General features: G+C 46.4%; 1 protein-coding gene across 1 annotated transcript; it reads right to left on the bottom strand.

Annotated features, from left to right (window-relative positions):
- Positions 1–22,738: 22,738 nt before the first annotated feature.
- Positions 22,739–24,339, bottom strand: LOC123451916. The gene is made up of 2 exons (XM_045128472.1): positions 22,980–24,339; positions 22,739–22,835 (listed from the first exon to the last, which is right to left on the bottom strand). Exon 1 carries the CDS (start codon positions 24,116–24,118, stop codon positions 23,336–23,338), a length of 783 nt encoding a protein of 260 aa, XP_044984407.1. The 5' UTR covers positions 24,119–24,339; the 3' UTR covers positions 22,739–22,835; positions 22,980–23,335.
- Positions 24,340–25,296: the final 957 nt, after the last annotated feature.

Here is a 25,296-nt window from a genome sequence, read left to right as displayed (position 1 = left end):
TCTTAGTCCTCTGCGAACGTCGCTATGTGCGGACGCAGTGTTCGCGGTGATCGTGGCCGCGACAGGCAAAGTGATCGCGATCGCCCCTACGTCAAGCAAGGTGGTCGCGGTGGACAAACCACCAACAACAACTATAACTCCGGCAGCAGGAGCAACTACAACAACTCTGCTACTGCGTCGAAGGTGGTGTGCGAGATCTATGGCAAGCCAGGCCATCCGGTCTGGAAGTGCTGGAAGCGCTATGATGAAGCTTACTAGGGTGGAGAAGAGAGGTCAGCCAATATGGTTGCTCCTCAGTACGGGGTGGAAACCAACTGGTACCTGGACAGTGGTGCCACCGATCACATCGCCAATGATGTGGAAAAGCTAACCGTACGGGACAGATACACCGGCGGTGAACAGATCCACACTGCAAGCGGTTCAGTTATGGCTATAGAACACATTGGTCATTCAGCTATTTCAACTCCTGATCGTGATCTTCATGTAAAAATTTCCTTCATGTTCCTGAGGCTGACAAGAGTTTAATCTCTGCCAGCCGCCTTGGCATTGACAACAATTCTTTTGTCGAAATTCATCCCTTCTCTTTTCTTGTTAAGGAACGGGGAACGAGGAAGGTCCTACTTCAAGTCAAGGGTAGAAGAGGTCTCTATCCAGTCAAGCACATGGGGTCCAACGTGAAGAAGCAAGTGCTGAGTGCTACAAAACTATCTTGGCATGGACGTTTAGGCCATCCCTCCTTTGCTATTGTTAGGAAAGTTATTAGTAACAATAATCTCCCATGTGCTATTTCTTCCAATAATGAGTGTGTGTCTCACGCTTGTCAGAAAGGCAAAAGTCATCAATTACCTTATCCCAAGTCAATAAGTGAATCAAAGTTTCCCTTAGAACTTATTTTTCTGATGTATGGGGACCTGCTGTTGAAACAGTAGGAAGAAAAAAAACTTTATGTGAGTTTCATTGATGATTTCAGAAAATTCACATGGATCTACCTTATCAAACATAAATCTGAAGTCTTTTAGAAATTCCATGATTTCCGTAATCTTGTGGAGAGACAGTTTAATAGTAAAAATCCTCGCCCTCCAAACAGATTGGGGAGGAGAGTACGAAAAGTTAAATTCCTTCTTCACTAAAATCAGCATATCCCATCATGTATTCTGTCCTCATGCTCATCAGCAGAATGGGTGAGCCGAGCGGAAACATCAACATATAGTCAAAGTAGGCTTATCTCTTCTTTCCCAAGCATCTATGCCTCTGAAGTTTTGGGACGATGCTTTCATTGCTGCAACATATTTGATCAACCGCCTTCCTAGTAAAGTAATCAACTTTGAAACTCCCGTTAAAAAACTATATCATGAGAAGCCAAACTACTCTTGTCTTCGAATTTTTGGCTGCGCCTGCTCGCCGAATCTCCGGCCATATAACGAACACAATCTCCAATTTTGCTCCAAGCAATGTGCTTTCCTCGGGTATAGTAATCTCCACAAGGCATTTAAGTGTCTTGATATCTCCACACGACGAGTATATATCTCTCGAGATGTTGTCTTTGACGAAAACATTTTTCCCTTCTCCACCCTACATCCCAATGTTGGTGCTCGTTTACGTGCAGAAATTCGTTTGTTATATCCGGAGCTTCTTAATCCATCTTATTATGGGGGCGAAATTAGTACTGATGATCATATGTGTAATAGCCCCACTAACAATGGAGGCAGCGGTGAAACAAACGCAGCTCCAAACCGTGATTTTATGCAGTTAAACCCTGGAGTTCCTGGTGGAGAACACGAAGAAGATCCACCTGCAGGCGCAGATCCCGTGGAGGTAGGTGGACCTGACACAGAAATCACGCCAGTGCTCCTGACGTCGGTGTCCTCTCGCTCTCCAACGGGCCAATCAACGGACGAGGCGCCCCGCGATGCTAGCGCCCGGTCGGGTGGCTCAGTGGAGTCATCACACGGCTCGGTCAGGTGGCAAGAGCCGAATGGGCACGATGAGACCGGCTCGGCTGGTCCACAGAGCAATGATGACGAGCGGGCTTCGCTGCCCCTGGACCCATAGGCGCATGCTTCAAGTCTGATTGGGAGTTCGGCGGTGGAACTGCCAGCACCGGTCGATCTGCAGCCGCACGAGCGGACGAGGTCGGATCCTCTGTGACAGACAATCCTGCATCGCTACGTGTCACCACACGCTCTCAGAAAGGTATTAAAAAACCTATCATTTACAAAGATGGTACAGTCAGGTATGACAAAAATTTAAAAGTTGCAAATTTTGCAGCTACTAGAAAACCGCAAAACCTAAGTGAAGCTCTAGCTAACAACAGTTGGAAAAATGCTATGAATGTTGAATATGATGAACTCATTAAAAATAAAACTTGGCATCTAGTTCCTTTCAAGTAAGGGAGGAACATCATAGATTGTAAATGGGTATACAAAATTAAAAGGAAACCTGATGGTACAATAGATAGATATAAGGCTAGATTAGTAGCTAAAGGCTTCAAGCAACAATACAATATTGATTATGATAACACATTCAGTCCAGTTGTTAAAGCTGCTACTATCAGACTTGTTCTCTCTATTGCTGTGTCCAGGGGATAGAATCTTTGCTAGTTGGATGTTCAGAATGCGTTCTTACATGGCATTCTTGAGGAAGAAGTCTATATGAGACAACCACCTCGATTTGAGGATAGGTCCAAACCACATCATGTGTGCAAGTTGGATAAGGCCTTTTATGGCCTAAAACAGGCCCCTAGAGCCTGGTCCTCAAGGTTGAGCGCAAAGCTACAACAACTTGGGTTTCGAGCTTCAAAGGGAGATACCTCACTATTCTTCTTCAAAGAGGAAAAGGTGACGATATTTATGTTAATATATGTTGATGAAATAATTGTAGCTAGTTCATCTCAGGAGGCTACCTCAGCATTACTAAGAAGTCTGGAAAATGAGTTTGCACTCAAGGATCTTGGAGAATTAAATTACTTTCTAGGCATTGAGGTAAAGCACATGCAAGATGGTATAGTGTTAACTCAGGGAAAATATGCCAGCGATGTGATCAAACGTGTAGGAATGAAAGATTGCAAACCTTCAAGTAGACCCATGTCCACTACAGAAAAAATATTATTGCATGAAGGGAAATTACGTAGTCCAGAAGAAGGGACCAAGTACAGAAGTGTTGTGGGTGCACTTCAGTATTTAACCTTGACCAGATCAGATATATCCTTTTCTGTTAACAAGGTGTGTCAGTTTTTACATGCCCCTCCTTCTGTGCATTGGACAGCTGTAAAAAGAATATTAAGGTATATTTCTGGAATAGGGCTGATGATGTGTAAGTCTTCCTCAACAGGCGTGAGTGCGTTTTCTGATGCTGATTGGGCTGGATGTCGTGACGATAGGAGGTCTACTAGGAGCTTTGCTATATTTCTTTGTTCTAATCTCATATCATGGTATTCCAAGAAGCAAGCAATTGTCTCTAGGTCCAGCACCGAAGCAGAATATAAGTCTCCGGCGAATGCAACAACTGAGGTAATGTGGGTAGAAACGTTACTTGATGAACTAGGCATTGGAAGATCAAATGTTTCACAGTTATGGTATGATAACCTTGGGGCAACATATCTATCTGCAAACCCTGTGTTTTATACTAGAACGAAGCATATATAAATTGACTATCACTTCATCCGAGAAAGAGTTGCACAAAACTGTTGGAGATATGGTTTATTCCAGCAGGAGATCAAGTTGCTCACGGTTTCACCAAACCTTTGCAAGCTCGACAACTTCAAGCCTTCAAGAACAATCTGAACCTTGACATATTAAGATTGAGGGATGATGTTAAACGATACGCTTGATTTGTACACGTGATGTGTCACGTTTAGTTTCTCGGTTTCGTGTTGTAGCTTGACAGGTTGTTACTAGCGATAGGATTGTTAGCAGAAGATATTATCTGTTGTAAACTTGGAGAAGAAGACAAGCTAGTAACAACCTGCGCCAACATATAATCTCTCTGACTATATAAATACGAACGCGTCCCTGCCAAAAAGGCATACGCTTACCGCAAACAATTCATCTTATAGAAGGCAAAGAAGGAAGTGAAATAGGAGGACGAGGTTGACTCATCGACATTGTGTTAGATAATGAAGCGTTCCTACTCCTTTGAGGGGAGCCGCATTGGGTTTATATTGATAGGTTGCCTTGTTGTGTAAGGGATAGATACAAGAGTTTGAATACAATAGGAGATAGAGGAGATAGAGGAGGAGGTTGAGATTACAACGATATCTCTATATTCTAACACCCTCCCTTAATCTCAACTACCTAAATTAAGATTACTCTTGAACTCATCAAATAGTCGTGTTGGTAGCGCCTTGGTGAAACCATCCGCCACTTGATCTTTGGAGGGAATAAACCGTATCTCAAGCTTCTTTGCTGCAACCCTTTCTCATACAAAGTGAAAATCAATTTCTATGTGCTTTGTCCTAGCATGAAATACTGGGTTTGCAGACAAGTATGTTGCACCCAAGTTATCACACCATAAGCATGAGATCCGATTATTTTTGACTCCCAATTCTGCAAGAAGTGACTCAACCCAAATAACTTCAGCAGTTGCGTTTGCCAAGGATTTATACTCAGCTTCTGTGCTTGAACGTGATACAGTGGCTTGTTTCCTAGCACTCCAAGAAATAAGATTTGGTCCAAAGAATATGGCAAATCCTCCAGTTGATCTTCTGTCATCACTGCAGCCTGCCCAGTCAGCATCAAAAAATGCACTCACAAGAGTTGAGTTAGAACTTTTGAAGTGTAGTCCTATACCCATAGTATGCTTTACATATCTTACAATTCTCTTGACAGCCGCCCAATGTGCATAAGTAGGTGCATGTAGATACTGACAAACTTTGTTAACAGCAAATGAGATATCTGGACGTGTGCGAGTTAAATATTGCAATGCTCCCACAACACTCCTATACCTTGTACTGTCTTCCTCTTGAAGTGGATTTCCTTCATATGTTGAAAGTTTTTCTGAAGAGGACAAAGGTGTAGGTACTGGCTTGCAATCTTTCATCCCCATTCGAGACAGAAGTTCAGTGATATATCTCTCCTGATTTAACATAATTCCATCTTGAGTTTTTCTGACTTCAATTCCTAGGAAGAAATGCAAATCACCTAGATCTTTTAAAGCAAATTCTGAGCTTAGATCATGGAGAAGAGCATTAGTGGCATTTTGTGAAGAACTTGCAACTATAATATCATCAACATATATAAGCAAGAAAATAACCACTCCTGCCTTGTTATAAATAAACAAGGATGTGTCAGCCTTTGAAGCAATAAAGCCAAGAGATTTCAGTTGCAAGCTCAGTCTAGAATACCATGCTCTAGGTGCTTGTTTCAAACCATAAAGTGCTTTATCAAGTTTGCAAACAAAGTGTGGGAGTTTCTTACTCTCATACCCAGGTGGTTGTCTCATGAACACTTCCTCTTCCAGAACACCATGCAAAAACGCGTTCTGTACATCTAGCTGTCTTAGGCTCCATCCTCTGGACACAGCAATGGCCAGCACAAGTCTGATAGTTGCAGCTTTCACAACAGGACTAAAAGTATCCTCATAATCAATACCATAACGTTGTTTGAAACCTTTTGCAACCAAACGTGCCTTATACCTGTCAATGGAGCCATCTGCCTTCTTTTTAACTCTATATACCCATTTGCAGTCAATTATATTTTTACCTTTCTGATTTGGTACAAGATGCCAGGTTTTATTTTTCATAAGCGCAGAGTATTCTTCATCCATTGCCTTCTTCCATTTGGGATCACCAAGTGCACTTCTAACACTTGTTGGCTCTCCTGAAATACATATCATGCCATATGGTATAGTCCCATCCGTTCGTATTTTTGGATTGCGTATACCTTTTTGTAGTCTGGTCATGACTTTTGGAGATGCCACAGATTGGGCTGTAGGTGCATTCGCCGCAGCTGATCCAGAAGAGGGAGCCTGTGTTGTTGCGGTTTGCACAGGGGATCCTGTGGCCATCGATGGGTCCGCTGATCCTGCAGGCGTACTGGGAGCAGCGGCGCGGAGCGGCACAGAGGATCCGCCCCCCGACCGCGACTGGGTGCGCACGCGAGGCGAGGGAGATCCTGTCCCGCTGCTGTCCCCACCTGCCAATGACGTGGAACCGCGGGGTTGGCTGGCCCGGGTGCTGGAACTGCCACTGGTGGGAGCGTGATCCGAGGCGGATTCTCCCGCGCGCTCCAGCGACGGCGCGCGTGCAGGTGTGCCACGCGCCGCCGAATCCTCCTCGTGATCTGTGCCAGGCTCGTCTTCTTCTGCCGCATGAAATATAAGATCGTTTGTATCATTTTGAGCACCGTTTTCACCAGGAACCTGCACAGGCATAAGAGTAGGACCAGTACCAGCAGTAATATCATCATATTGGTTAGTACAATCATCACCCCCATGATCAAAAGACTGAAGATGTGTAGGAAGGAGAAGGATTTCTTGGCGAAGAAGTTGACCGGCATTGGGATGAAGTGATGCAAAAGTAAAGACGGACTCATCAAAAACAACATCCCTAGATATGTAGACACTACCATTAGAAATATCAAGGCATTTAACCCCTTTATGCATAGGGCTATAGCCTAAGAAGGCACATTGTTTAGAGCGGAAGGCGAGTTTGCGTGTGTTGTATGGTCTGAGATTGGGCCAACATGCACACCCAAAGACACGAAGAGAGGGGTAGTTAGGTGTAACACCAAGGAGACGTGTCAGAGGTGTTTCAAATTTGATGACTTTGCTTGGAAGCAAGTTGATGAGATATGTGGAAGTTAAAAAGGCTTCATCCCAAAATTTAAGTGGCATGGATGCATTGGCTAATAGGGCAAGTCCCATGTCAACAATGTGACGATGTTTCCTCTCAGCAGAGCCATTCTGTTGGTGAGCATGAGGGCAGGACACATGATGTGATATGCCGAGTTTTTGAAAGAAGGCATTTAACTTTTCATACTCACCACCCCAGTCGGTTTGCATAGCAATGATCTTGGAGTCAAGTTTGCGTTCAACAAGCTTTTGAAAGTTGATAAAGACTTGGAATACATCAGATCTTTTTTTCAGCAAGTAAATCCAAGTAAATTTACTATAGTCATCAATGAAACTTACATAGTAGGAGAATCTTCCAACGGAAGTGGGGGCTGGTCCCCATACATCTGAGAAAACGAGTTGTAATGGAGAAGTAGACACACTAAGAGAAATAGGATAAGGTAATTGATGACTTTTAGCTTGTTGACACGGATCACAAACTGACTCAACACTAGGCTCATAGGAGAGTTTATTTTTACTAAGAACATATTTAACTATGACTGAAGATGGATGACCCAAACGACTGTGCCACCTTGATGAAGAGGGCTTGGTGACAATGTTTGCTTGTTTATCTGACCATGAAGATGAAGATGATATGAGTGGGTAGAGACCTCCTTGTTGGGGAACGTCGCAAGGGAAACAAAAATTTCCTACGCGCACGAAGACCTATCATGGTGATGTCCATCTACGAGAGGGGATGAGTGATCTACGTACCCTTGTAGATCGTACAGCAGAAGCGATTAGAGATCGCGGTTGATGTAGTGGAACGTCCTCACGTCCCTCGATCCGCCCCGCGAACAATCCCGCGATCAGTCCCACGATCTAGTACCGAACGGACGGCACCTCCGCGTTCAGCACACGTACAGCTCGACGATGATCTCGGCCTTCTTGATCCAACAAGAGAGACGGAGAGGTAGAAGAGTTCTCCAGCAGCGTGACGGCGCTCCGGAGGTTGGTGATGATCTTGTCTCAGCAGGGCTCCGCCCGAGCTCCGCAGAAACACGATCTAGAGGAAAAACTATGGAGGTATGTGGTCGGGCAGCCGTGAGAAAGTCGTCTCAAATCAGCCCTAAAACCTCCGTATATATAGGTGGGAGGGAGGGGAGGAGGCAGCCTCAAAACCTAAAGGTTTGGCCGAAATTGGAGGTGGAGGAGTCCTACTCCAATCCTACTTGGAGTAGGATTCCACCTTCCCACTTGGAAACTCTTTCCACCTTGTGTTTTTTCCTTCTCAAACCTTATGGGCCTTAGTGGGAACTTATTCCAGCCCACTAGGGGCTGGTTTATCTCTTCCCATAGCCCATGAGACCCCTTGGGGCGTGACACCCCTCCCGATGGTCCCCGGCACCCCTCCCGGCACTCCCGGTACACTACCGATGAGCCCGAAACTTTTCCGGTAATGCACGAAAACCTTCCGGTAACCAAATGAGGTCATCCTATATATCAATCTTCGTTTCCGGACCATTCCGGAAACCCTCGTGACGTCCGTGATCTCATCCGGGACTCCGAACAACATTCGGTAACCAACCATATAACTCAAATACGCATAAAACAACGTCGAACCTTAAGTGTGCAGACCCTGCGGGTTCGAGAACTATGTAGACATGACCCGAGAGACTCCTCGGTCAATATCCAATAGCGGGACCTGGATGCCCATATTGGATCCTACATATTCTACGAAGATCTTATCGTTTGAACCTCAGTGCCAAGGATTCATATAATCCCGTATGTCATTCCCTTTGTCCTTCGGTATGTTACTTGCCCGAGATTCGATCGTTAGTATCCGCATACCTATTTCAATCTCGTTTACCGGCAAGTCTCTTTACTCGTTCCGTAATACAAGATCCCGCAACTTACATTAAGTTACATTGCTTGCAAGGCTTGTGTGTGATGTTGTATTACCGAGTGGGCCCCGAGATACCTCTCCGTCACACGGAGTGACAAATCCCAGTCTCGATCTATACTAACTCAACGAACACCTTCGGAGATACCTGTAGAGCATCTTTATAGTCACCCAGTTACGTTGCGACGTTTGATACACACAAAGCATTCCTCCGGTGTCCGTGAGTTATATGATCTCATGGTCATAGGAACAAATACTTGACACGCAGAAAACAGTAGCAACAAAATGACACGATCAACATGCTACGTCTATTAGTTTGGGTCTAGTCCATCACATGATTCTCCTAATGATGTGATCCCGTTATCAAGTGACAACACTTGCCTATGGCCAGGAAACCTTGACCATCTTTGATCAACGAGCTAGTCAACTAGAGGCTTACTAGGGACAGTGTTTTGTCTATGTATCCACACAAGTATCGTGTTTCCAATCAATACAATTATAGCATGGATAATAAACGATTATCATGAACTAAGAAATATAATAATAACTAATTTATTATTGCCTCTAGGGCATATTTCCAACAGTCTCCCACTTGCACTAGAGTCAATAATCTAGTTCACATCACCATGTGATTCCAACGAATCCAACACCCATATAGTTATGGGGTCTGATCACGTCTTGCTCGTGAGAGAGGTTTTAGTCAAGGGTTCTGAAACTTTCAGATTCGTGCGTTCTTTACAAATCTTTATGTCATCTTATAGATGCTGCTACTACGTGCTATTCGGAAATGCTCCAAATATCTACTCTACTATACGAATCCGTTTCACTACTCATAGTTATCCGGATTAGTGTCCAAGCTTGCATTGACGTAACCCTTTACGACAAACTCTTTAACCACCTCCATAATCGAGAAAAATTCCTTAGTCCATTAGTTACTAAGGATAAATTTCGACCGCTGCTAGTGATTCAATCATGGATCACTCTCTGTACCTCTCAACATACTTTGAGTCAAGGCACACTTCAGGTGCGGTACACAGCATGGCATACTTTAGATTCTACGGCTAAGGCATAGAAGACGACCTTCGTCTATTCTCTTTATTCTGCCGTGGTCGGGTTTTGAGTCTTACTCAAATTCACACCTCACAACGCAACCAAGAACTCCTTCTTTGCTGGTCTATTTTGAACTCTTTCAAAAACTTGTCAAGGCATGCATCTTGTTGAAACTTCTATTAAGCGCTTTCGATCTATCTCCATAGATCTTTGATGCTCAATGTTCAAGTAGCGTAATCCAGGTACTCCTTTGAAAACTTATTTCAAACAACCTTGTATGCTTTACAGAAATTCTACATTACTTCTGATCCACAATATGTCAACCACATATACCTATCAGAAATTCTATAGTGCTCCCACTCACTTCTTTGGAAATACAAGTTTCTCATAAACCTTGTACAAACCCAAAATCTTTGATCATCTCATCAAAGTGTATATTCCAACTCCGAGATGCTTGCACCAGTCCATTGAAGGATCACTGGAGCTTGCATACTTGCTAGTATCTTTAGGATCGACAAAACCTTCTGGTTGTATCACATACAATGTTTGCTCAAGGAAACCGTCGAGAAAACAATGTTTTGACATCCTACGTGCAATATTTCATAAATAATGCATCAACAACTAACATAATTCTAACAGACTTTTAGCATCGCTACGAGTGAGAAAGTCTCACCATAGTCAACTGTTTGATCTTATCGAAAACATCTTTGCGACAAGTCGAGCTTTTCTTAATAGTGACTTATCACCATCATCGCCTGTCTTCTTTTAAAGATCCATTTTTACTCAATAGTTCTATGACCATCAAGTAGTTCTACCAAAGTCTACACTTTTGTTTTCACACATGGATCCTCTCTCGGATTTCATGGCTTCCAGCCATTTGTCGGAATCTGGGTCCACCATCGCTTTCTCCATAACTCGTAGGTTCACTGTTGCTCAACAACATGACCTCCAAGACAGGGTTACCGTACTACTCTGCAGCAGTACGCGACCTTGTCGACCTACGAGGTTTGTAGTAACTTGATTCGAAGCTCAATGATCATCATCATCAGCTTCCACTTCAATTGGTGTAGGCGCCACATGAACAACTTCCTGCGTCCTGCTACACACTGGTTGAAGTGATGGTTCAATAACCTCATCAAGTTCTACCACCCTCCCACTCAATTCTTTCGAGAGAAACCTTTCCTCGAGAAAGGATCCGTTTCTAGAAACAAACACTTTGCTTTCGGATCTGAGATAGGAGATGTACCCAACTGTTTTGGATATCCTATGAAGATGCATTTATCCGCTTTGGGTTCGAGCTTATCAGACTGAAACTTTTTCACATAAGTGTCGAAACCCCAAACTTTCAAGAAACGACAGTTTAGATTTCTCTAAACCTCAGTCTATACTGTGTCATCTCAACGGAAATACGCGGTGCCCTATTTAAAGTGAGTGCGGTTGTCTCTAATGCATAACCCATAAACGATAGTGGTAATTCGATAAGAGACATCATAGTATGCACCATACCAAATAGTGCGTGGCTATGACGTTCAGACACATCATCACACTATGATGTTCCAGGTGGCATGAACTGCGAAACAATTTCCACATTGTCTTAACTGTGTACCAAAACTCGTAACTCAGATATTCATTTCCATGATCATATCGTAGACAGTTGATCCTCTTGTTACGACGAGCTTCACTCTGAAACGGAATCGAACTTTTCAACATTTTAGACTTGTGATTCATTAAGTAAATACTCCAGTATCTACTCAAATCGTCAGTGAAGTAAGAACATAATGATATCCACTGCGTGCCTCAGCACCCATTGGACTGCATACATCAAAATGTATCACTTCCAACAAGTTACTATCTTATTTCATCTCAATGAAAACAAGGCCTTGCTCATGTGGTATGATTCGCATGTCACTAGTGATTCGAAATCAGGTGAGTACAAAGATCCATCAGCATGGAGCCTCTTCATGCAATTTATACTAACATGACTCAAGCGGCAGTGCCACAAGTAAGTGGTACTATCATCATCAACTCGTATCTTTTGGCACCAATATCATGAACATGTGTAACACTACGATCGAGATTCAATAAACCATTGAAGGTGATTATTCAAGAAAATAGAGTAACCATTATTCTCTTTAAATGAATAATCGTATTGCAATAAACACGATCCAATCATGTTCATGCTTAACGCAAGCACCAAATAACAATTATTTAGGTTTAACACCAATCCCGATGGTAGAGGGAGCGTGCGACGTTTGATCATATCAATCTTGGAAACACTTCCAACACGTATCGTCACCTCGCCTTTAGCTAGTCTCCGTTTATGCCGTAGCTTTCATTTCGCGTCACTAATCACTTAGCAACCGAACCGGTATCCAATACCCTCGTGCTACTAGGAGTACTAGTAAAGTACACATCAACATCATGTATATAAAATACACTTCTTTTGACTTTTGCCAGCCTTCTTATCTACCAAGTATCTTGAGTTGCTCCACCTCAGTGATTGTTCCCCTCATTACAGAAGCACTTAGTCTCGGGTTTGGGTTTAATCTTGGGTCTCTTCATTAGTGCAGCAACTGTTTTGCCGTTTCACGAAGTATCCCTTCTAGCCCTTGCCTTTCTTGAAACTTAGTGGTTTTACAAACCATCAACTATTGATGCTCCTTCTTGATTTCTACTTTCGAAGTGTCAAACATCGCGAATCGCTCAAGGATCATTGTATGTATCCTTGATATGTTATAGTTCATCACGAAGCTCTCACAGCTTGGTGGCAGTGACTTTGGAGAACTATCACTATCTCATCTCGAAGATTAACTCCCACTTGATTCAAGCGATTGTCGTACTCAGACAATCTGAGCACATGCTCAACGATTGAGCCTTTTCTCCTGTGCTTTGTGGACAAAGAATCTTGTCGGAGGTCTCGTACCTCTTAACAAGGGCACAAGCATGAAATCACAATTTCATCTCTTTAGAACATCACTTATGTTCCGTGACGTTTTACAACGTTTTCGGCGCCTTGCTTCTAAGCCATTAAGTATTTTTGTACTGAACTATCGTGTAGTCATCAGAAACGTGTATGTCGGATGTTCACAGCATCCACAGACGACGCTTGAGGTGCAACACACCGAGTGGTGCATTAAGGACATAAGCCTTCTGTGCAGCAACGAGGACAATCCTCGGTTTTACAGACTCAGTCTGCAAAGTTTGCTACTATCAACTTTCAACTAAATTTTCTCTAGGAACATATAAAACAGTAGAGCTATAGCGCAAGCTACATCGTAATTCGCAAAGACCATTAGACTATGTTCATGACAATTAGTTCAATTAATCATATTACTTAAGAACTCCCACTCAAAAAGTACATCTCTCTAGTCATTTGAGTGGTACATGATCCAAATCCACTATCTCAAGTCCGATCATCACGTGAGTCGAGAATAGTTTCAGTGGTAAGCATCTCTGTGCTAATCATATCAACTATACGATTCATGCTCGACCTTTCGGTCTCATGTGTTCCGAGGCCATGTCTGCACATGCTAGGCTCGTCAAGCTTAACCCGAGTGTTCCGCGTGCGCAACTGTTTTGCACCCGTTGTATGTGAACGTTGAGTCTATCACACCCGATCATCACGTGGTGTCTCGAAACGAAGAACTGTCGCAACGGTGCACAGTCGGGGAGAACACAATTTCGTCTTGAAATTTTAGTGAGAGATCACCTCATAATGCTACCGTCGTTCTAAGCAAAATAAGGTGCATAAAAGGATTAACATCACATGCAATTCATAAGTGACATGATATGGCCATCATCACGTGCTTCTTGATCTCCATCACCAAAGCACCGGCACGATCTTCTTGTCACCGGCGCCACACCATGATCATCCATCAACGTGTTGCCATCGGGGTTGTCGTGCTACTTATGCTATTACTACTAAAGCTACATCCTAGCAAAATAGTAAACGCATCTGCAAGCACATATGTTAGTATAAAGACAACCCTATGGCTCCTGCCGGTTGCCGTACCATCGACGTGCAAGTCGATATTTCTATTACAACATGATCATCTCATACATCCAATATATCACATCACATCATTGGCCATATCACATCACAATCATACCCTGCAAAAACAAGTTAGACGTCCTCTAATTTTGTTGTTGCATGTTTTACGTGGTGACCAAGGGTATCTAGTAGGATCGCATCTTACTTACGCAAACACCACAACGGAGATATATGAATTGCTATTTAACCTCATCCAAGGACCTCCTCGGTCAAATCCGATTCAACTAAAGTTGGAGAAACCGTCACTTGCCAGTCATCTTTGAGCAAAGGGGGTTACTCGTAACGATGAAACCAGTCTCTCGTAAGCGTACGAGTAATGTCGGTCCAAGCCGCTTCAATCCAACAATACCGCGGAATCAAGAAAAGACTAAGGAGGGCAGCAAACCCACATCACCGCCCACAAAACCTTTTGTGTTCTACTCGAGAAGACATCTACGTATGAACCTAGCTCATGATGCCACTGTTGGGGAACGTCGCAAGGGAAACAAAAATTTCCTACGCGCACGAAGACCTATCATGGTGATGTCCATCTACGAGAGGGGATGAGTGATCTACGTACCCTTGTAGATCGTACAGCAGAAGCGATTAGAGATCGCGGTTGATGTAGTGGAACGTCCTCACGTCCCTCGATCCGCCCCGCGAACAATCCCGCGATCAGTCCCACGATCTAGTACCGAATGGACGGCACCTCCGCGTTCAGCACACGTACAGCTCGACGATGATCTCGGCCTTCTTGATCCAACAAGAGAGACGGAGAGGTAGAAGAGTTCTCCAGCAGCGTGACGGCGCTCCGGAGGTTGGTGATGATCTTGTCTCAGCAGGGCTCCGCCCGAGCTCCGCAGAAACACGATCTAGAGGAAAAACTATGGAGGTATGTGGTCGGGCAGCCGTGAGAAAGTCGTCTCAAATCAGCCCTAAAACCTCCGTATATATAGGTGGGAGGGAGGGGAGGAGGCAGCCTCAAAACCTAAAGGTTTGGCCGAAATTGGAGGTGGAGGAGTCCTACTCCAATCCTACTTGGAGTAGGATTCCACCTTCCCACTTGGAAACTCTTTCCACCTTGTGTTTTTTCCTTCTCAAACCTTATGGGCCTTAGTGGGAACTTATTCCAGCCCACTAGGGGCTGGTTTATCTCTTCCCATAGCCCATGAGACCCCTTGGGGCGTGACACCCCTCCCGATGGTCCCCGGCACCCCTCCCGGCACTCCCGGTACACTACCGATGAGCCCGAAACTTTTCCGGTAATGCACGAAAACCTTCCGGTAACCAAATGAGGTCATCCTATATATCAATCTTCGTTTCCGGACCATTCCGGAAACCCTCGTGACGTCCGTGATCTCATCCGGGACTCCGAACAACATTCGGTAACCAACCATATAACTCAAATACGCATAAAACAACGTCGAACCTTAAGTGTGCAGACCCTGCGGGTTCGAGAACTATGTAGACATGACCCGAGAGACTCCTCGGTCAATATCCAATAGCGGGACCTGGATGCCCATATTGGATCCTACATATTCTACGAAGATCTTATCGTTTGAACCTCAGTGCCAAGGATTCATATAATCCCGTATGTCATTCCCTTTGTCCTTCGGTATGTTACTTGCCCGAGATTCGATCGTTAGTATCCGCATACCTATTTCAATCTCGTTTACCGGCAAGTCTCTTTACTCGTTCCGTAATACAAGATCCCGCAACTTACATTAAGTTACATTGCTTGCAAGGCTTGTGTGTGATGTTGTATTACCGAGTGGGCCCCGAGATACCTCTCCGTCACACGGAGTGACAAATCCCAGTCTCGATCTATACTAACTCAACGAACACCTTCGGAGATACCTGTAGAGCATCTTTATAGTCACCCAGTTACGTTGCGACGTTTGATACACACAAAGCATTCCTCCGGTGTCCGTGAGTTATATGATCTCATGGTCATAGGAACAAATACTTGACACGCAGAAAACAGTAGCAACAAAATGACACGATCAACATGCTACGTCTATTAGTTTAGGTCTAGTCCATCACATGATTCTCCTAATGATGTGATCCCGTTATCAAGTGACAACACTTGCCTATGGCCAGGAAACCTTGACCATCTTTGATCAACGAGCTAGTCAACTAGAGGCTTACTAGGGACAGTGTTTTGTCTATGTATCCACACAAGTATTGTGTTTCCAATCAATACAATTATAGCATGGATAATAAACGATTATCATGAACTAAGAAATATAATAATAACTAATTTATTATTGCCTCTAGGGCATATTTCCAACACTCCTATGCACCGTCCTCTAAGAATGATTCTCCTTGTTGCCAAGTCCTTGACCAAGAAAAAATAGGGATAGAATTCTATGAGAACATTGTTATCAAGAGTGAAACGATGGACAGAAATAAGGTTTTTAGAAGTTTCTGGGACGTGCAAAACATCTTTCAGGTGCAATTTTTTCATGGGGTTTTTAACAATTGAACTACCAATATGAGAAATATTCATACCAGATCCATTTGCCGTGCGAATTTGGTCACCACCATTGTACTTTTCCTGCATGGTCAGCTTGTCAAGTTCACCTGTGATATGATTGGTTGCTGCACTGTCGGCATACCAATTTGTGTCAACACCATAGGAGACTACATGCGCCTCCTTTTCTTCTTGATCATTCTCTTCATATCACCACCAGCAAACACGTGCACCCCCTGGATGATGCTTGAGGCAGATCTGACACTCTGGGAAGTCGTGTTGCTGATCACGCACCTGCTGTTGTTGCTGCTGTCGAGGGCGTCCTCTGAAACCACCATTGGAGGGAGAGGGCTGGCGATCACCGCGGTCATTGCTGCGGCCACGCCCCCTTCCTCCTCGCCCGCGATTGGATCTGCCACGGGACGAGCCACGGCCTCTGTAGACCGCATTGGCAGAAGTATGAAACCCTCCTGAGGGCGAGTCGCCCAACATCTCCATCCTTTGATCAAAGGCAGAGATCTGGGCAAATAGATCATCGGCGGTGATGTTGTTTTTGACAGCGCCGATTGCCGCTACCACGGAGTCGTAGTCGCGGTCCAGACCAGCAAGTATGTAGTCCACCATCTCTGGATCAGAAACGGGGCGACCAGCAGCAGCTAGTTCGTCCCCAAGGCTCTTCATCTTGGCCATGTACGCTGAGCTAGACATGGTGCCCTTCTTGGTGTTGGTGATCGCAATTCTCAGGTTGGTGATCCGAGATTGCGATTGTGAAGCAAAGAGATTGTTGATTGTTGTCCAGAGATCGAAGGTGGAGTCCTTCCCGACGACCTGTGCAAGGATCTCAGGAGACATGGAATTGAGTAGATATGACAGAACCTGTTGATCTTTGGCGATCCATGATCCATACAGAGGATTCGGCTCTTGGGCCGTGGTTTTGTCCGCCTTGGTGACCTCCACCGTTTTGGGTGGAGCGGCGTCGGAGTTGTCCAGGAGTCCAGTAACCTGCGCTCCTCGCAGGGCTGGGAGAACTTGCGTCTTCCAGAGGATGAAGTTTCCTCTCGCAAGTTTTTCTGATGGAGGTGAACCGAGGTTCAGGGCGACGCCGGCTGAGGAAGACATGACGTCGATTGTAGATGTGATCTGGGTTTGATTGTTTCTGGTTTGTGGCTAGATGTGTGGAAGAGAGGCTCTGATTACCATGTTAGATAATGAAGCGTTCCTACTCCCTTGAGGGGAGCCGCATTGGGTTTATATTGATAGGTTGCCTTGTTGTGCAAGGGATAGATACAAGAGTTTGAATACAATAGGAGATAGAGGAGATAGAGGAGGAGGTTGAGATTACAACGATATCTCTATATTCTAACACATTGGTCATGCTCGATGGTTCGAACTCGGTCAAGAACGAGGACGAGGAGTCGGGCTTCGAGATCGACTCGGACGACTTCTCATAAGTAGTCTGCAATAGATTTAGTTTCGCCTTTAGTTTCGTGTAGTCAAAGTATCTACGTTTGTATCAGAACTACTTTTAAGTTTGTATGGGAACTATGTTTTAGTTTGAATCAAGTCCATGTTTGAAATTTGCCTGTTTGATCTAAATTTGCAGTGTTTGGAAGTTTTTTGTGCCCAGTATACATCGTTTGTTGGAGCAGATGATGCCCTGTTCAAGCAAAACTGATTAAGTTGATGTATAATGCACTTTTTGTTGATTTAAAACTGTTTTTTGTGTGCCCAAGATACATGAGCTGCTGGAGTACTTCCCTTGCAGCGTTGTGTGAGTGAGACGATGGTCAGTGTTTGGTTCAGAAGCCCCATCCGCGTGACGTGGCGTATTCTAAAGAGGAAAACGATGAGCTGGCTGCCTTGTGGGCGCCGTTGTTTTGTCCATTCGCCTCTGCCGCAACGTCACTGACGGCGAGTTCATCTGATGGGCTGGAAGCAACCAAACCAAGGCGTCGTCGTCTACTGCGAGACAGGCAGAAGGCGAGTTTAGAGCAACCGGCGACTTATTTCGTGCGCGTGTGTCCGTTTATGTCATCGCGAAAATAAATTATAATTTAACATCATACCCATACGGATACGCGTTTGTTTTTATCAATCCAGATTTAAATTTAAACCGGATTTGCATCGACGAGGACACGATACGGACGCTCGCGTCGTCTGCCCTTCTCCTCCCTGACCCGCCCGTCAGTGGCACAATGCCATCATTTCCCTCTAAATTCCCAAAAACCTTCCGTCCACCTGCGCGCGTCATGGATGACGACGCGCCTTGTTTTTATCAATCCAGATTCAAATTTAAACCGGATTTGCATCGACGAGGACACGATACGGACGCTCGCGTCATCTGCCCTTCTCCTCCCTGACCCGCCCGTCAGTGGCACAATGCCATCATTTCCCTCTAAATTCCCAAAAACCTCCCGCCCACCTGCGCGCGTCATGGATGACGACGCGCCGACCCTCGACGTCGTCGTCGACCTCACCTCCCTCGTCTCCATCGGTCCCGTCTCTGCCAAGGGCGCACGCAAAAGGCCGCCGTCGGCCAAGAAGAAGAAGGTTCTGACGCCTGAGCAGCGCGCCCTCCAATCATTGAAGAGAAATAACCGTCGGCATAACCAAGAAGCCAGGAACAAGGTCGTGGTCGCGTCCAACATTGCCGCCATCGTAGATCGAGAGGTCGAAGTCGCGAAGACCAGGCTGCTCGTCTGCGAGGCCACGACGCACATCCATGCTAATGGGTTAAACCCAGGCTAGCACGGGCTCGTTGCTGCCCCTGTGGCCGCAGCCAACACTGGCTCATCATTGTCGCTATCGCCTCGCATGTCCACCACGCGGCAGGCGCATGGCGTCCAGTGGCACCACCCGCAAACCTCCCATTTGTCCAACTCTACGGAATCCGGTTCACCGGAGGTGGGCGTGGTCGCGCCGGCCGCGCGCATCAATCTCAACGCGATGTCTGTGGGCGGTGGATCGTCCTCCAAGGGTGCGTGCAAACGGCCGCACGAGCTCTCGGCCGACGCCATGAGGAACGCCTATAACCTGTTCAACAGAATGTCGGATGTCGAAGATGAGGCCAACCGCGTGTTCATGGAAGTCTCATCTATGAAAATGGTGTCGATGTCATTCCCTTCGATCCCAACGAGACACAAAGCCAAGATGGCCGCACTCATTTCATGGTGATGGCATTGCTGCTCGCATGATCAGTGTTGTGTTGTGATTGGACGCATGACCAATACATTTGCAAAGAGAGGCGAACACATCGATCCAAACGAACAGAAGACGAAAAAAATACATGTTCGTTTGGATCATGCGGTTGGAGCTGCTCTTATGGTCGGTCGTCAGGCATGGACTCGCTTTCCCTGGGAAATATATGTGTGCCTGGTCCACTCCACCCCCTCCTATAGTCCTACCTACGCTGCCACGAAAAAAAAAAGAGAACAGAGAAGGAATTCGCAGAGAATATCTGCAAAAAAGAATACGAATATTCCATTGTTTGTTTTGCCTTTAACTGACTGAAATGAAAGAAAATTCCAGCCGGAGGAAGGCTCTCCCCGGACCTGGGTCCCCAAGAGCTATGGCGAGGCTTCCCCGAACCACGCACGCTATCCATCGGGATGCTGCTAATATTCTCTCGTCACGTCCCGCAATGCCCCGGGTGCTAAAGTAGGGAGTACATGACCCAAAGCTTGGCTTCTGATTCTCCGTCCTATCCTCACAGTCGCACACCACTCACTAACGGTCACGAGGCGAATCAAGTGGTGGTCGGATGGTTAGAAAAACAGTGATACTCCCTCCGTCCCGGTGTATAAGTCATTCGCGTAGTTCTACGTCACCGATTCGAGGAATTAAATATGTGTTATATGTCATGAAAAGTATATCACTAGATTTCTACACGGATGTAGTTTCTAAATATATATATTTTATCACATATGATACATATTTAGATAGTTAAATTATCGACCTAGAACTACGCGAATGACTTATAAACCGGGACGGAGGTAGTATTGTTAGACCATCAAAATTTAAGTTTTAATGATTGTAGTATTTTTGAATTTATTTCAAGATTTTTGACCATGCAGATGAAAGAATACGTTTTCATCGATGAAGAGAAGCATATAATGACTTCGTAAATCTTAAAATGATATGTCGACTCAGCCTTTCAAAGATAATCATAAAAATAGGATGTGCATGTGCGTGATTATATGAATGAATGTATGCATTTATATATATATATAAGCTTTTGTATTTGTATTGTGTTAAAAAATATAACGCGAGGTCACGAGGCTGCACCACACGGCACAAATCGGCACACATCTACCAGGACGCGGCTCGGCACATTGATGCTACCGCCCAACGCATGCATGCATCATATTGGATACATGTTGCGGAAAAATTTCCTGTTTTAACCCTTTTTGCATATACTAGCAAAAGAGCTCGTGCGTTGCAACGAGAGAAAAAATATCACACGATTTTAATCTTTTTATAATCATTTTGATTTATTAAAATAATAAGCTAACTAACTAATGTAGTCAGTTCTATCCTATTTTGTTGAGAAATTAACTCATCCATTGTTAATTTCATCATGATGAGAAATTGAGCGGAACAAGCAAAGCAAAACAAAGAGGCTACGTGAATTGATCAATGGACTGTTATCTTACTTCACTCATGGGGTAGAGAATGTGGGATCAGATGACAAACTGAAGGTGATGTTCCATTTTCTGTCTCTACAACAATACAATCTTACATTCAATACATTCATTCATCAGCAAACAAATCCCCACAAAACAAAATTTCTTGCCATGAGGAGGGGATCTCACCAGATGATGAGTTCCTGCCGGAGGAGAGGATACGACGAGGGGAGCAAGGGTTAGGCGCCTCTATCTGGTCATAAGGAATCGCCGTTGCCGCGCCATAACCTGGGAGTTCCCCATGTGAGCCATGGAGGCCCGCCTCCACCTGCAAGTACTTCGCTCCGCCGCATCGCCGCCGTTCTGCAACGAGCAGACGCATCATCCCCAGTCACTGTAGCTGTCGCGTTGATTTGATCCAGAAGCTGTGCTCGAGCGCCGAAACGGGGGCAGCAAGCGGGCAGAGGTACGGCCATGGAGGCGGGTGGGTTGAGATCGACAACAGTGGTGGTTGAGGTCGGACGCGGCGGCGAGTGGTGTGGCAGCGGCCTGGGCACATGTTAGGGTGGACCAGGGTCGACGCGACGCGCTCGAGCGCCGCAACGGGGGCAGTGAGCGGGGAGAGGTACGGCCGCGGAGAATTACAGGGGCTTTTTATAAAAATGTCGTGGTGGGTTTTTCGACGGAAGCAATAGCCTCTTTATTATTAGTTAGGTATAAATAGTTTAGCCTGATTTAAGCCTGTTTATGAATTTTTTTCGATTCTGAACCTTTTTCCCACCGTGTGCGTTGACCCGAACCCTACCGTTATGGAGAATGACAATAGAGTGTGTATGGGCACCGCCATAGTGGATGTCGATAATATAATGATCAGATTCAAAAAAATCACAAACATGATAAGATCAAGCTAAACTATGCTAAAAGAGCCAAAACAGTGAAATCGTCCACGTGTTGCACGTTCGGACATAAACTGGCGGGCAAAGGAACTGACAAAGCAGTTGCTCTGTTCTATTCTTCATTATTTCATATTCCCTACGTCTCATAATATAAGATGATTCTTCACACTATGGAAATGTTAAAAAACGTCTTACATTATACTCCATGCATCTCAAAATAAGTGACTTAAAAATGACTCTACTTTGTATTAAAACTAGCATAAAATTAGATCATTTTTAAATCATTTATTTTGAAACGGATAGAAGTAGTATGGAGGGAGTGCTATATAATTGGAAGTAGATAGGAAAGGCCCATTGTGTTAAAACAGAGAATTGTATTTCTGTTCTTCTTAAGAGTACGTAGGTGCACTTTGAGCTTTCCTTGTGCATGCAAAGTGTGAGCCTCCCGAGTTATTTTGTTTATAGTAGCCGTATCCGTATGACGTGGTGTAGGGAATGAAGAGATTTCCATCCCAATAGGAGGGCCTGTGCTTGGTGGGCGCAGCACCTGCAGCAGGGTTGCAGCCCAGTGTTCTGTCCACCCGCTACGACGTCACTCAAGGCCGGATAAAATCAAATCCACTCCAATAAACCTATCTGTCAGAGCGTCCTCCTCCGCTACTACGAGACGGATTGGCTACCCGGACGGGGAAATAAAAGGCGTACCACTACCTGAAATGTCTTGCCCGGCAGCATCTTGTCCCCTCTATCCGAGATGCTAAAATTCTCTCCTCACATCGCCGTTGCCAATGCCACAGCGCCCAACCCAACCACGGTCGCTCATCCTCTTCCTCCGACTCGCCCAACACCACCACTGAGAGTCTCAGACCGGACCTGCCTGCCTGACCAACCGAGCCGAGCCGCATTCAACACACCGTCAGTCGCCACCACGACGCCACGTCCACTGCTCACGCCACGTCTCGCCAAAACCGCACGCACGCACGCATGCAAGCCAGCACAGCAAATATTTTTTTTTGGAAAAATAGTGGTATAAAACTGCCACGGCTGCTGGATCCATCGATCATCCATGGGTCTCGCCGCCGGTGCCTGTCCCCTGCCAATGGCCAAGCATTTTTGGTGAGCATGGACGCACACGGAATGAAGCATGGAATGCAGTGCAGTAATGGAACAACACCTTCAGAATCACAACAAATATGACTACTCATGACTAACTGGGGTTGCTGGGTTTGGTAGGTACCGCTGGATCTACACGAACGTCCCGCGTCTTCGTCTTCCTCGCGGTGCCCACCATTGACCGCTACATCTACATGAACACATTGCTTGGTTTGGCTGGTTCCTAATGCTGCTACGACTCTACATGAACACGAAATGGGGATCTGGTGGCTAATGACACAACGACAGATCGAACTGCTAATCGAATTAAAGGAAGAGTGACTGGTTCTAGGAAGGATGCCAATCGAACTGCTGCTTCTGCTGCTGCTGGCTACTCTTCATTCCACATCTGTCTGTCTGTCGACACCTGCACATGGGGGGAGGAGGAAGGGACGGTGAACTATGTACAGGGCACGGTGCGGGCGGCCGGCGGCGGCCACGTCAGAGTACCATTGCGTCCTCGGTGGCCGCCTCGTCGACGTCTGCGGGAAGGGCGGCGTCCACGACGCAGCCGTCGTGGTGGCGGTCGCGGCAGAGGGACTCGACGGCGAGGAGGCGGCGGCGGAGGTCGGCCATGTCGCGCTCCACCAGGTAGAGCCGCGCGCGGAGGGTCAGGTTCTCCTCCTCCAGCCGGGCCGCGCGGGCCTCGTCGTCCTCGCCGTCGGCGGGCGCGGCGGGGAGCTGAACCATCTCGAAGCGGCTGAGGTCGTGATCGAGGCGGCGCTCCACCTCCACGTGCTCCTCCACGTCGCTCTCGCCGGAGCCCGAGTCGGCGCCGTCGCCGGCGTCGGGGCCGGCGGCCTGGGGGCGGAGGCGGATGAGGCCCTTCATGGAGCCGTACCCGTCGACGCCCCACGCCTCCTTGGCCATCTCCACCAGCACCTCCCGTGCCGGCGACAGCCGCGGCGTCGGCAGCACGGCAGGCGTCACGGGGCACGGCGACACCAGCGACGCCACGCCCCCCGCCCGCTTCGCCCGGATCAGGTACGACGTCGTGTTGCGCGGCGCCGCCGACCCGCCCCACCTCCCCTGCGCCTGCGCAGCAGCCTTCCGCTGCTTCCACCCGGGCTGCTGCTGCCGCGCCGCCCGCTTCCAGGCGGGCCTCGCCGGCTTGAAACCCGCGCCCGCCGCCGGAGGGAGCTGCTGCTGCGCCAGCGCCAGCGCCGCCGCCCACACCTGGTACGGCGCCGGCACCGGAGGCCGCACCATCATCTCGCCGTTCATCGCCGGATTAACCGACCAGATCCGAAACCCTATCGCCCACTACCAAGCACGATTAGCACCCCGCCCAGAATGGGATCCGGAAGGCTCGTCCCCAAACCCGATTCCGTTCGCCGCGCGTTTAAGGATGATGAGATTATTGTTTAGCGAGTTCGTTTGATCGAAATTTGTGTTGGGGAGGGGATGGGGAAGTTGGAGGAGAAAGGACGGGACGGAGAGACGGCGTAGGCAGGGCGGGGGGGAGGGAGGGGGTCCGGGGGCATATAAAGGGGGCGGGAGCGGGTCGGACGGCCGGATCCAAGGCGCCGAGGCACGGACGGCCTGGATCGCGCGCGCGGTTGCGTGTTTTGGACGGACGGACGGCAGGGGTTGTGCCGCCGCGAGACGCATCCATTCCATCCTTCGGGCGAAGAACCGCAGGATAGGTGCGGTTTGCTTCTTCGTCGCGTAGAAAAAGGGTTCCTGCTGTTATGGTTTTTCCCTTTGCTTTGGCTTGTCATCTTTCCTTCTTTTTTAGTTGTTTGCTTGCTTATGTTTTGAATCTTGTCCTGTACTCGCTATATCTTATTCGTGAGACTATATTTTTTGTGTGGGGATCGTGTACTGTATATGTGGCTGATCAGACGCTTATGTTTCTTCATTGATCCAACATCTCTCTGATGGTGGAGTCGGATTGCAGCGAGGCGACTGATATGATGAGAACACATGGCATTGATAGATTGCGGCATGTAAACCGGGTGAATGACATCAGAGGTTTGTTGTCCAAAGGAAGGAACATTAGTTTGCTAAAATTAGTATGTTAAACATAGCTAGTCATACTCTCGCATGTACGAGTTGTCTGCAATAGATAACTGTTTGTTGGCTTCGAAACTCTCTTTTGGGGATAGCTAACAGACCTGATGCGGAGTGTAATCGACGAGGTTGATTAATGGAAGTTCTTCTCATGCATAAAAAAGTCCATAACATTGCTCCCTAAAGATCATTCATCTGACCCACAATAAAAGGATAGTACCAAGTGTTTAATAGGTTTCTCCATTGTTGTTTTGATGCTCATGGTTTATTAAACAGTTTCCTTGTGATCATAAGGTTGAGTAACAAGACAACCCATGCTGCAAAAAGGTATATAAGTCGGAAATGATACATCTACATAATACGACAATGAATGATAAACTAACCATGTC

This window comes from Hordeum vulgare, chromosome 5H (assembly GCF_904849725.1).
Source record: "Hordeum vulgare subsp. vulgare chromosome 5H, MorexV3_pseudomolecules_assembly, whole genome shotgun sequence".
Lineage (NCBI taxonomy): Eukaryota > Viridiplantae > Streptophyta > Magnoliopsida > Poales > Poaceae > Hordeum > Hordeum vulgare.
The sequence above is the reverse complement of the archived record's forward strand: the minus strand, read 5'-3'. Positions and strand labels throughout refer to the sequence as shown.